Source organism: Oncorhynchus clarkii, unplaced genomic scaffold (genome assembly GCF_045791955.1).
Source record: "Oncorhynchus clarkii lewisi isolate Uvic-CL-2024 unplaced genomic scaffold, UVic_Ocla_1.0 unplaced_contig_6262_pilon_pilon, whole genome shotgun sequence".
In the NCBI taxonomy this organism is placed as follows: domain Eukaryota; kingdom Metazoa; phylum Chordata; class Actinopteri; order Salmoniformes; family Salmonidae; genus Oncorhynchus; species Oncorhynchus clarkii.
This window is the reverse complement of record NW_027258057.1, coordinates 107,493-121,566: the sequence shown is the minus strand read 5'-3', so window position 1 is coordinate 121,566 and position 14,074 is coordinate 107,493. Positions and strand designations below refer to the sequence as shown.

The 14,074-nt window shown below is 41.1% G+C and overlaps 1 protein-coding gene across 1 annotated transcript in view; it reads right to left on the bottom strand.

Annotated features, from left to right (window-relative positions):
* Window positions 1–10,818, bottom strand: part of LOC139394691 (zinc finger protein 585A-like) — a 53,835-nt gene extending 43,017 nt beyond the window's left edge. Inside the window, exons 1-4 of the mRNA XM_071142784.1 lie at window positions 10,232–10,818; window positions 9,818–9,915; window positions 9,466–9,643; window positions 5,632–7,442 (exon numbers count right to left, since the gene is read on the bottom strand). Coding sequence (XP_070998885.1) covers window positions 6,280–7,442; window positions 9,466–9,643; window positions 9,818–9,915; window positions 10,232–10,577 — 1,785 coding nt within the window. The 5' untranslated portion in view covers window positions 10,578–10,818 and the 3' untranslated portion in view covers window positions 5,632–6,279. Of the gene's footprint in view, window positions 7,443–9,465; window positions 9,644–9,817; window positions 9,916–10,231 lie in introns of the transcript that reaches the window.
* Window positions 10,819–14,074: the final 3,256 nt, after the last annotated feature.

Sequence of the window (14,074 nt, the reverse complement as noted above, 5' to 3'; positions counted from 1 at the left end):
ATACCCATCATGAGGTAGCTACAACCTAGTCTATGAATGAAAGTTTACAACGTAGGTGCACACAGGTTGAGAGAAAAATTTAAGGTGACAGACAGTGACACATTCAATACCACTCTCGCCTACTGATCTAGAATGTAATCATTAGTCCAGCAGTTGCAAACGAGAGTTGTTTAAAAACAAATTCAGGTATATTTATCCCCGTTTTGTTCCGGGGAAGAAATGTTTTTCAACAGAATCGTCGGAATGAATACACCCCTGATCATGTGTAAACACAGTTCACTTTCATTACAGCCACGTTGTATTCCTTCTCTCCTCCTCTCACCTTCTCCCTTCGCTTCTGGACTTCAATGCACAACACATCAGCTGTATGTGACCAGGTGAAAAAAAACTTTTCCAAAACCTTGTAGGTTTGTATTGAAGTCAAATTACTCAAATTAGAGGAGAAACGGAAACTCGCTGTTCTCCAGGCTACACCATGGTGCTACCCTACAGAATGCTGCTGAGGCTACTGTAGACCTTCATGTTTTCATCAATTATTTGGTGACGTGATTATTTTTAATATAGTTTTATCTAAAAAGGATTAAACTTTTTTACATGTTTTATCATTTGTATTTTTATGAAAATCACTGAGGAGGGTCCTCCCCTTCCTCCTCTCAGGAGCCTCCCCTTCCTCCTCTCAGGAGCCTCCAATGCACCCAAAGGAAGCATTGGAGTCAACATGGGCCAGCATCCCTGTGGAAAGCTTTCGACACCTTGTAGAGTCCATGCCCCGACGAATTGAGGCTATTCTGAGGGAGAAAGGGGAGGGTCCAACTTCATATTAGGAAGGTGTTCGAAATGTTTGGTATAATCAGTGGATATATCTGCCATTTAGCAGACACTTTTATCCGAAGGGATTTGCAGTCATGTTTGCAAACACTTATCATATGGGTGGTCCCAGGAATCAAACCCACTACCCTGGTTTTACAAGCACTATACTCCACCAACTGAGCTACAGGACCACAAGGAATGATCAAGGAATGACGCAGATAAACACACAGCCTGAGTTTCAGAAATATAATTGAATCAAAGACCGTAACATTGAAACTGACATACTTCATATTTAGTTACAATCAAATATTATTTGTCACATGCGCTGAATACAACAGGTGTAGATCTTAACGTGAAATGCTTACTGACAAGCCCTTAACCAACAACGTAGATAAGAAAAATAAGTGTTAAGAAAATATGCAGCATTGAAGGTCTTAAAGAACACAGTGGCCGCCATCATTCTTAAATGGAAAGTTTGGAACCACCAAGACTTCCTAGTGCTGGCCGCCCAGCCAAACTGAACAATTGGGGGAGAAGGGCCTTGGTCAGGGACGTTACTGAGAACCCGATGGTCACTCTGACAGAGCTCAAGACTTCCTCTGTGGAGATGGGAGAACCTTCCAGAAGGACAACCATCTCTGCAGCACTCCACCAATTTGGCCTTTTTGGTAGAGTGGCCAGACGGAAGCCACTTCTCAGTAAAAGGCACATGAAAGTCTGTTTGGAGTTTGCCAAAAGGCACCTAAAGGACTCAGACCATCAGATACAAGATTCTCTGATCTGATGAAACCAAGATTGAACTCTTTTTGGCCTGAATGCCAAGTGTCAGGTCTGGAGGAAACCTGGCATCATCCCTACAGTGAATCGTGGTGGTGGCAATATCATGGTGTTGGGATATTTTTTCAGCGGCAGGGACTGGGAGACTAGTCAGGATCAAGGGAAAGATGTACGGAGCAAAGTACAGAGAGATAATTGATGAAAACCTGCTCAAGAGCACTCAGGACCTCAGACTGGGGCAAAGGTTCACCTTCCAACAGGACAACGACCCTAAGCACACAGCGAAGACAACATAGAAGTGGCTTTGGGACAAGTCTCTGAATGTCCTTGAGTGGCCCAGCCAGAGCCCGGATTTGAACCTGATCGAACAACTGTGAAGAAATCCTGAAAATAGCTGCGCAGTGACGCTCTCCATCCAACCTGACAGATCTTGAGAGGATCTGCAGAGAAGAATGGGAGAAAACACCACAAATACAGGGGTGCCAAGATTGTAGTGTTATACCCAAGGCGGCTTGAGTCTATAATCACTGCCAAAAGTGCTTCAACAAAGCACTGAGTTAAGGTTCTGAATACTTATTTAAATGTGATATTTCCGTTTTAATGTTTAAATGCATTTGCAAACATTTCTAAAATCCTGTTTTTGCTTCGTCATTATAGGGCGTTGTTGTGCAGATTCATTGTAAGGGATTTCCTCCTCTTCTTCCGAAGAGGAGAGGCAAGAAGGATCGGAGGACCAATATGCGGCGTGGTAAGTGTCCATGGTTCTTTTAATAAGAAATAGTACACATGAACAACTGAATACAAAAAACAATAACCGTGGAATGAACGAAACCCAAAACAGTACCGTGTGGTGAAAAACACAGACACGGAAACAAACACCCACAAACGCACAGTGAAACCCAGGCTACCTAAGTATGATTCTCAATCAGAGACAACTAATGACACCTGATTGAGAACCACCGAAGGAAATAAAGGAAATAAAGGTCAGAACGTGACATTCTTGAGGAAAACCTCCCAATTTAATCAATTTTAGAATATTCCAGTAAATTCAGGAAGTAAACTGAAAATTCCCAATTCTCTTCTATGGTTTTCAATGAGGAAAATGTGGAATTTGGTTTACTTTCTGAATTGACTGGAAATGAAATGGATTTGACTCCAACCCTGGTTTTACTACAAATCTGTCAACGTCATCATTTAGTCAATCGATGTTATAATGCATAAAGCTCACAGATGTGATCGTTCTCATTCAGAGTAAATTATTCTAATTGAATAAAACAGAATTAAACAAATCAAATGTATTATGTACCTGAATAACTTCAACAACCTGGTTGATTCTCTGGTTGATTCTCTGCTCAACAACACTGACTGTGAATCAATCTGGTTGATTCTCTGGTTGATTCTCTGGTTGATTCTCTGGTTGATTCTCTGCTCAACAACACTGACTGTGAATCAATCTGGTTGATTCTCTGCTCAACAACACTGATCGCGTCAAACTTTGCTGTGTGTCCAGGCTGTCACTTCTGTCATCAGCTACTAACACCAGTGCTGCACCTTTGTCCTTGTCCCTGGATGACGTCTTCCTGCTCCCTCTTCCATAGTGAGAACACTGATGGCTCAACATGGTTTTCTGAGAGACTGGATGAAGGCATCCTGCTCCCTCTTCCATAGTGGGAACACTGCTGGCTCAACATGGGCTTCCTGGTTATGAAAGAAAGTGTGATGGTCAATGGTAGCCACTCTCATTGTTTGAAGCAGTTGTAGTCTTTGTTGGCATGTATCCAGACCCCAGAATGGTAGTAGAAAGGAGCCTGTTCCCCACATTGCTTCCTCACAATCATTGGCTGCCTCGACCACTCCCCCACCTGACCACAGGGCCAGTATTGCTGACTGATCTTCATTCCTACCGCCTTCATCACCACCCCTGAAGTCTCTTCACTGTCTGATCTTCATTCCTACAGCCTTCATCACCACCCCTGGAGTCTCTGCACCGAGTAAGTGAAGATAGTATAAGAAACCTCTCCCATTCTACTATCTTTGTTTAGAAATAGTCATTTGTGTGACCTACTGATTTTCCCTACAATTTATTTTAAAGATTTAGAAATATAGAAATGGTAGAACCGGAAACTAATATAAAAGGTGTGTACAGCAGTAGTTATATAGGATGATACTGGGCGGAGGCCGGCTAGAGGTGACTATTTAACAGTCTGATGACCTGGAGATAGACCACACATTAAGTATTGTGGTGGCAGCATCATGTTATGGGTATGCTTGTCACTGGCAGTGACTGGGGAGTTTATCAGGATCAAAATAAATATGAAAGGAGCAAAGTGTAGACTTTGTATAGGCACTGTACAGCCTTAACTGTGGAGTGACCCCATAAAATGGGATATCAGCCAACTCAGTGACAACCACAGAACACAACTATGTATAGTTTACACAAATATGAGTCTCTTAGCTCTTTTTGCAGGACTTTGACTGTGATACATCACCCTCCATAACCAACCTATTGTGTGTATTGAACATTCATATTGGACAGCCTTACCTATAGAGTAGCACCACCACCCATCAGCCCGTTCTCTTCTTGATGTCAAAGCTGCATTGTATTGCTGCTATAGGATTTTATGATTAATAATCCGATTTACTTCAAGCCCCACTAAGATGTCACCATACTATTCATTTAAAGCCCCTCTGTCAGATATACATCATCAGAGTGGGAAACCAACTGACATGGAAACAATGGAGTAAATGTATCACTATCAGAGGGGTGTTATATGACATCAGATAGAACTACTCAGACATTCCAAATATCACTTGATTATCAGAGGGGTGAATTATGACATCATATAGAACTACTCAGACATTCCAAATCAGGCTTCATCCACATCATGAAGGTGGATATTGATCCAACCATTTCAAAAGTAATGACCGGGCTGACGGAAACAGGTTATGCCTGAATATTTTTATAAATGCTGACAGACGATATGTTAGTTTGTCTGACATGGTTGGGTCTTTTTGTGCCAGTATAAACGTTTTAGTGAGAAATGGCGATGGAAACTCCTTTATGTACAAATATTTATATATCAATGATGACTAATTATGTATACATTTCAATCAGGACTGACTAATCAGAATACTAGCGTGTTACTGTATATGTACTAACCCAAATACTATTATGTTACTGTATATGTACTAATCAGAATACTATTCTGTATATGTATGAGTTTTCTTTCTTGATCCCAGTACTGAAAATAATGTGTGTGTGAATGTGGTCAAGAGTTTAGAACAATGACGGTCTGTTCCTTGGTACAAATGAATGAACTATATCTCCAAACTGACTAGAATGCTTATCTACACTAGCTGACCTTGGCTCAAGGCGAGGAGGGAAGGCTTGAGAACTATAGAGCCTTTCTACCAGTGTCAAGAAGAGACGGAACAATTAGAAAACGCTGACGTCATTTTCCGTTTATAACCTGTGGTAAAATGTGTACTCAGTACTCTCTTGAATAAACTCTGCTGTCTGATTTTAAGACTGGGCTCTGTCTATCATTATAGAATAAGGGAATTATTATTCCTTATGAATTGACAGAGTGTTTAATTTTAATTGGGTATTAAAACAGAGAGCAATTTAATTCCTTCAACAAATAACCCTCATATCTGAGTTAACTTGGAGTCACGTGATGATATGTTGTGTGGTCCTCCCTCTAAAACTTGGAAAACCACGTAGTTTATTAGGCTACAGATGAAATAAGTTATGAACTTCACAGGGTGGTGAAACTACATGTGATGAGCTTGATGCTCCTTTCCAATACATTTTGAGGGTCTTAATCTGGTGACATGATGACCGATGCTTGGTTGCCATTTGACAAATAAAATAATTGCTCTCACCCATAATAATCTCATCAATCGGGTAACCACGTTTATTCAACCAGTGGGAGGTTTGTAATTGCCCCCAGGAAAGTCGAAAGAGGAACTCTTCATTGAGACAATGATAAACAGCAATCTGTGGGAGAGTTGTGGTGGATATTATAAAATAAGGAGTCCAAGTCAAACCAAGATTCTTTATTTCTGAGCTCAGAGAGAATAACAGAGTTACACAGCGCAGTGTAGACAGTCTGAATTCCTGAAGCATTGGGTGATGAGCACAATTTTATTTGTCACATACACATGGTTAGCAGATGTTAATGCGAGTGTAGCGAAATGCTTGTGCTTCTAGTTCCGACAATGCAGTAATAACCAACAAGTAATCTAGCTAACAATTCCAAAACTACTACCTTAATTATAGACACAAGTGTAAGGGGATAAAGAATATGTACATAAAGATATATGAATGAGTGATGGTACAGAGCGATGGTATCATCTCCTTAGTTTTGTAGGTCAAATATATGTTTGAGTATACCCTGTACCATTTAATTTCATATGGTAAAGACAGGTAAACACATTGTCAGTCAACAATATAAGACAACGGGAGCACTGTGTATGTTCTCTGATAAATTTTAAGCCAATGTGATGTGAAATATCAATATACACGCTAAGAGAAGTAATTTCTCTCTCCTGTGTGGATTCTCATATGACGTTTAAGTGATTGTTATGAGTAATATGTTTTCCCACAGTCTGAGCTTTTCTAAGTCTTCTCCTCTGTGTGCAGTTTAATGTGTTCTTTCAGGCTTCCTAAATGGGCAAAAGCTTTGCACCCTAGGAGGAGTGGTAAGGCTTCTGCCCTGTGTGTATTCTCTCATGTCGTTTCAACGTCCCTGATTGGCTGAAACACTTTCCACACTGGGAGCAGTGGTAAAGCTTCTCCCCCGTGTGTGTTCTCTCGTGTTGTTTCAGGTGCCATAACGCACTACAACCCTGTCCACATTGGGAGCAGTAGTAAGGCTTCTCTCCTGTGTGTATTCTCTCATGTCGTTTCAGTGTCCCTGAAAGGCCGAAACACTTTCCACACTGGGAGCAGTGGAAAGGCTTTTCCCCTGTGTGTATTCTCTCATGCTGTTTCAGCTCCCCCAAATGGTTGAAGCGCTTTCCACATTGGGAGCAGTGGTAAGGCTTCTCTCCTGTGTGTATTCTCTCATGGTGTCTCAGGGTCCCTAAACCGGTAAAACTCCTTCCACACTGGGAGCAATGGTATGGCTTCTCCCCTGTGTGTATTCTCTCGTGCTGTTTCAGCTCCCCCGACTGGTTGAAACGCTTTCCACATAGGGAGCAGTGGTAGGGCTTCTCTCCTGTGTGTACTCTCTCATGTCGTTTCAGCTCCCCTGAATGGTTGAAACACTTTCCACACTGGGAGCAGTGGTGAGGCTTCTCCCCCGTGTGTTCTCTCTCGTGCTGTTTCAGGAGTCCTCTCTTGTTGAAACACTTTCCACACTGGGAGCAGTGGTAAGGCTTCTCCCCTGTGTGTATTATCTCATGTTGTTTCAGACCCCATAACCCGTTACATCCCTTTCCACATTGGGAGCAGTGGTAAGGCTTCTCCCCTGTGTGTATTATCTCATGTTGTTTCAGGTCCCATAACCCGTTACAACCCTTTCCACATTGGGAGCAGTGGCAAGGCTTCTCTCCTGTGTGTATTCTCTCATGCTGTTTCAGATGAAAAGGCCGTTTGAAACACTTTCCACACTGGGAGCAGTGGTAAGGCTTCTCCCCTGTGTGTATTATCTGGTGTTGTTTCAGGTGTGCTTTTTGGTTGAAACACTGTCCACACTGGGAGCAGTGGTAAGGCTTCTCCCCTGTGTGTATTCTCTCATGAGCTTTCAGGTGTGCTTTCTGGTTAAAACTCTTTCCACAGTGGGAGCACTGGTGTCGTCTTGCTGGTTTGGACGTCCCTGGCTCTGGTTCCTCTGAGTCTGGTCTTTCTCCTGCCAAAGACAGTGTTATTTTTAAATAGAGACCCAGATGAAACCACATGATAAAACAACCTTGCTACGAAGGTAAATCCTAAATCAGATCTCTCAATAACCTGAGGCCAGTTTTAACAATCTTATTACAAACTTATTTCATTCATCCTATTTTACAAGTCAGAACACAAAAACCTAGACAGTTCTAGGACACTGAAGACACAGACGTCGCTGGATTCCAATTGAACAGGTGGTTCTAAATATATAACTTTCATAGCTGTATGATACAGAATGTGACCTACACACTTCCTTAAACATCAAATAACTAAAGAAGTCATTTTGTGTGGAAATCCAAAACTTGTTTTTACATCGAAGATACAAAGCACATCAGTAACATCTCCCCGTTGTTGAAAGGGTTCGACTGTCGTTCTGCCCCTGAACAAGGCAGTCCTAGGCCGTCATTGAAAATAATAATTTGTTCTTAACTGACTTGCCTAGTTAAATAAAGGTTATATTTTAAAATAAAAACTCTTTATCCACAATATAGCAGGGGGTGTAAAGCCATACGTTTTTTTCAGCAGCAGACTACGATCGATAATGTCAAAAGCCGCACTGAGTCAAACAAAACAGCCCCAACAATATTTTATCATCAATTTCTCTCAGCCAGTCAGTCATTTGTAAGTGCTGTGCTTGTTGAATGAACTTCCCTATAAGCTGAAAGTCTATATTTGTTTACTGTAAAATAGCATTGTATCTGGTCAAATATTTTTTTCCCAAAATTGTAAGGGTTGGTAACAGGCTGATTGGTCAGCTATTTAAGCCAGTAAAGGGGGCTTTACTATTCTTGGGTAGTGGAATGACTTTAGCTTCCCTCCAGGCCTGAGGGCACACACTTTCTAGTAGGCTTAAATTAAAGACAAGGCAAATAGGAATGGCAATATCGGCCGCTATTATCCTCAATTTTCCATCCACGTTGTCAGACACCAGTGACTTGTCATTGTAGATTTTATTTGCCCAAAATTTCATTGAAGATGCTCCAAAGATTTTTACTATCATTCTTCATGTAATTTATCTTTGTTTCATTGTGTACTTTCTTCTTTTTATTCAGTTTAGTCAAATGATGTCTCAATTTGCAATAGGTTTGCCAATCAGTTATACAGCCAGACCTATATGCCATCTCTTTTGCCTCCCACTTCATCATACCATTTTTAAAATTCCTCATCAATTCACGTGGATTTAACAGTTTTTACAGTCATTTTCTTAATGGGTGCTGCTTATTAGTAACTGGGATAAGCAGTTTCAAATGTGTCAAGGGCAGTGTTTGGTTGCTCATCATTACACACCACGGACCAACAAATATTATTTACATCAACAACATAGGAATCACTACAAAAAAATGTATGACCTCTTATACACAATATTAGTCCCAGCCTTTGGAACGGTGGTTTTCCTAGACATGGCTACTATATTGTGATCACTACATCTGATGGATCTGGACACTGCTTTAAAACCCATTTCTGCAGCATTAGTAAAGATATGATCAAACCATGTTGATGATTTCATTCCTCTACTGTTTGTCACTACCCTGGTAGGTTGATTGATAACCTGAACAAGGTTGCCGGCACTGGTTACAGTTTGAAGCTTTCGTTTGAGAGGGCAGCCTGATCACAGTTTTCCTCCAGTATTAGTTAATTAATAACAAAGTCTTGAGTTTAGTTTGCCTGTTCTACAGTCTTTTAAAGATAGGGGTGTTGACTGCGACAGGCAATGTAACATCCATAATGTTTTAAGGAGAAGTTTTTGTAAAACAAGCACCTTACATTGGATCATCTAGAAACTTTCTCTCCAAAGCTACCTTTCATCAAGGTTTTATATGGTCTATTGGTTTCTCTCTTTTCATTGGCAGAATCCTTTTTCAGTGTTATGATATTCATAACATCCACTCTATCTTCCTGTCAACTAACAGAACTCTGCTGGTTGTCCTGGTAACAGATACCGGTGGGCAGATCTAATGTATTTGTTCAAACTAAACTACAGCACTTACTTTGATGAGTCAAATCTGATCCTTTCTTCTCTTTTCCTCCTCTCACAGTTCCACGCAGCCCCATTTTTTTCCTGCAGTCCACCAGCAGCACAGACAACCTCTTCATACCCAGCAGTAAGGTGCTACCGGGAGAGGCACGACGCGGGGACTCCGGGAGGGAGGAAGGGCTAGCATTGTCCTAGTAACCATAAAGAGGGGACACAGACACATGTCATTATGTGCTTTACAGAAACCCAGCCCAGACCCAGATAGAGCAAGCTGTATGCTAGACCAGACCAAGCTGTATGCTAGACCAGATCAAGCTGTATGCTAGACCAAACCAAGCTGTATGCTAGACCAGACCAAGCTGTACCATCTGGTGTTCTGATCTGGAGAGACTCTTCTCTGCCTCGTCAGCATCAGGATGTTGTTGAGGCTCCCCAGAGGATCCACCATAGTCATGTCTCTCTCCTGTGTGAACGAGAACATCAAAATGAGTAGTAAACTCCCTTTGATATTTTAAGTAGAACATATGCTTCAATATTGAATTTTAACAGCCTGTTATATTAGATGAGGGGAACTTTAATATAGACAACATGGAGAATTCAATACATCTAATTGAAAAGTCCCTAAAATATATGAACCAATGGCAGATTGACCCTTTAACAAATCCTACAGTACTGAACAACATATTCAAGTGTAGAACTTCAGTAGAATGCCCCTTAAAAACCACACATTAGTTCAACAACTGCATAGTTTGTGCCCCTGTTTTTAAGACAGTACTCACTGATGGTAATCGGATATTCTGTCTCCTCCTCTTTCACTCCCAAAACGTCTTCCTCTTTCACCTTTATTGAGACAGCATCCTCTTCCTCTCTAAAAGGTTCATTCTCTTCTATCACTATAACAGCCTCCTCTTCCTCCTTTTTCATTCTGAAATGTTCTTTCACTATAACAGCATCTTCTTCCTTCACTATAACAGTCTCCTCTTCCTCCTTTTTTATTCTAAAAGGTTCTTTCTCTTCTTTCACTGTAACCTCATCCTCTTCTTCAATGTTCATTGCCAGAGCTTCTTTCTGCAAACAGCAGACCTCCTCTTCTATAGCAGGGGATGAGTACTTTAATGAACTCATGGTCAGCGATGTTAGCTAGCTAGTTAGCATTAGCGACTAGCCTCGTGCTCGGCTCAGCATCAATCTTTAACAAGTTTGCAAATTAGGTTACAGTTAACCAGTTAATACGTCAACAGAACTGTGTTTAAAACACTGAGATTAGATCATGTACATTAAGATGGCCTAAATCGTCAATCTTTCACTTTTATGTTGGCTAGCAAGCTACCGAGGTGGTTGAAAGAGTAGCCGCGTCGTTGTTCCTGAAGAAGCGTCCGTCCAGTCCATTATACGTCACGGAAGAATCATCACCTGAAAGACGCTTATCGCCATCTGCTGTCTGGAGTGGGTAACGCAGTTTGGAAACAATACACTACACTACACTTTTGTATTGGAAAGAACGTACCGTAATTTCTAATATCTAAAAAGGATTAAACTTTTTTACATGTTTTATCATTTTTTTTTTTTTTATGAAAATCACTGAGGAGGGTCCTCCCCTTCCTCCTCTCAGGAGCCTCCACTTCCTCCTCTGAGGAGCCTCCCCTTCCTCCTCTCAGGAGCGTCCCCTTCCTCCTCTGAGGAGCATCCCCTTCCTCCTCTGAGGAGCCTCCCCTGCACGCAAATGACATCCAGCCAACTTGTGTGGGAAGCATTGGAGTCAACATGGGCCAGCATCCCTGTGGAAAGCTTTCGACACCTTGTAGAGTCCATGCCCCGACGAATTGAGGCTAATCTGAGGGAGAAAGAGGAGGGTCCAACTTCATATTAGGAAGGTGTTCGAAATGTTTGGTATAATCAGTGGATATATCTGCCATTTAGCAGACACTTTTATCTAAAGGGATTTGCAGTCATGTTTGCAAACAATTAACATATGGATGGTCCCAGGAATACTCCACCAACTGAGCAACAGGACCACAAGGAATGATCAAGGAATGACGCAGATAAACACACACAGCCTGAGTTTCAAAAATATAATTAAATCATTAGACCGTAACATTGAAACTGACATACTTCATATTAGACGTAGACCGATTAATTTGGGCGCATTTCAAGTTTGTATAAACATTTTTTTTACACCTTTATTTAATCTTTATTTAACTCGGCAAGTCAGTTAAGAACACATTCTTATTTTCAATGACGGCCTTGGAACGGTGGGTTAACTGCCTTGTCCAGGGGTAGAACGCTAGATTTGAACATTGTCAGCTCGGGGGAATCAAACTTGCAACCTTACAGTTAACTCGTCCAACGCTCTAACCACCTGCCTCTCATTACACTCCACGAGGATCCTGCCTGTTACACGAATGTAGTAGAAGTTGCTAGCTAGCATTAGACTTCTTAGAAAAACAATCAATCAATCATAATCACTAGTTATAACTACACATGGGTGATGATATTACTAGTTTATCTAGCATGTCCTGTCGATGCGGTGCGTATCGTTGCTCCAATGTGTACCTAACCATAAACACCAATGCCTTTCTTAAAATCAATACACAGAAGTATATATTTTTAAACCTGCATATTTAGCTAAAAGAAATCCAGGTTAGCAGGCAATATTAACCAGGTGAAATTGTGTCACTTCTCTTGCGTTCATTGCACGCAGAGTCAGGGTAGATGCAACAGTTTGGGCAGCCTGGCTCATTGCAAACTAATTTGCCAGGACTTTTGGTTGTGCAATGTAACAAGTATATTTAGACTTAGGGATGCCACTCTTTAGATAAAATACCGAACGGTTCCGTATTTCACTGAAATAATAAACGTTTTGTTTTCAAAATGATAGTTTCCGTATTCGACCATATTAATGACCAAAGGCTAGCTAGTTAGCGGGCGCACGCTAATAGCGTTTCAAACGTCACTCTCTCTGAGACTTGGAGTAGTTGTTCCCCTTGCTCTGCAAGGGCCTGCGGCTTTTGTGGAGTGATGGGTAACGCTGCTTCGAGTGTGGCTGTTGTCGATGTGTTCCTGGTTCGAGCCCAGGTAGGGGCGAGGAGAGGGACGGAAGCTATACTGTTACACTGGCAATACTAGAGTGCCTATAAGAACATCCAATAGTCAAAGGTATATGAAATACAAATGGTATAGAGAGAAATAGTTCTATAAATAATATATTAACTACAACCTAAAACCTCTTACCTGGGAATATTGAAGTCTCATGTTAAAAGGAACCACCAGCTTTCATATGTTCTCATGTTCTGAGCAAGGAACTCAAACGTTAGCTTTCTTACATGGCACATATTGCCATTTATTTACTTCTCCGACACTTTGTTTTTGCATTATTTAAACCAAATTGAACATGTTTCATAATTTATTTGAGGCTAAATTGATTTTTATTGATGTATTATATTAAGTTAAATAAGTGTTCATTCAGTATTGTTGTAATTGTCATTATTAGAAAAACAAATAAAAAAATTGTCCAATTAATTAATTAATCGCTCTAATAATCGGTATCAGCGTTGAAAAATCATAATCGGTCGAACTCTACTCCATATTTAGTTCAAATAAAATATTATTTGTCACATGCGCTGAATACAACAGGTGTAATGCTTACTGACAAGCCCTTAACCAACAATGTAGTTAAGAAAAATAAGGGTTAAGAAAATATTTCCTAAATTAAAAAAAGTTAATAATAACAAAACAATAACGAGGCTATATACAGGAGGTACCAGTACAGAGTCAATGTGGAGGCTATATACATGAGGTACCAGTACAGAGTCAATGTGGAGGCTATATACAGGAGATACCAGTACAGAGTCAATGAGGAGGCTATATACAGGAGGTACCAGTACAGAGTCAATATGGAGGCTATATACAGGGGGTACCAGTACAGAGTCAATGTGGAGGCTATATACAGGAGATACCAGTACAGAGTCAATGTGGAGGCTATATACAGGAGGTACCAGTACAGAGTCAATATGGAGGCTATATACAGGGGGTACCAGTACAGAGTCAATGTGGAGGCTATATACAGGAGGTACCAGTATAGAGTCAATGTGGAGGCTATATACAGGAGGTACCAGTATAGAGTCAATGTGGAGGCTATATACAGGAGGTACCAGTACAGAGTCAATGTGGAGGCTATATACAGGAGGTACCAGTACAGAGTCAATGTGGAGGCTATATACAGGAGGTACCAGTACAGAGTCAATGTGGAGGCTATATACATGAGGTACCAGTACAGAGTCAATGTGGAGGCTATATACAGGAGGTACCAGTATAGAGTCAATGTGGAGGCTATATACAGGAGGTACCAGTATAGAGTCAATGTGGAGGCTATATACAGGAGGTACCAGTATAGAGTCAATGTGGAGGCTATATACAGGAGGTACCAGTATAGAGTCAATGTGGAGGCTATATACAGGAGGTACCAGTATAGAGTCAATGTGGAGGCTATATACAGGAGGTACCAGTATAGAGTCAATGTGGAGGCTATATACATGAGGTACCAGTATAGAGTCAATGTGGAGGCTATATACAGGAGGTACCAGTATAGAGTCAATGTGGAGGCTATATACAGGGGATACCAG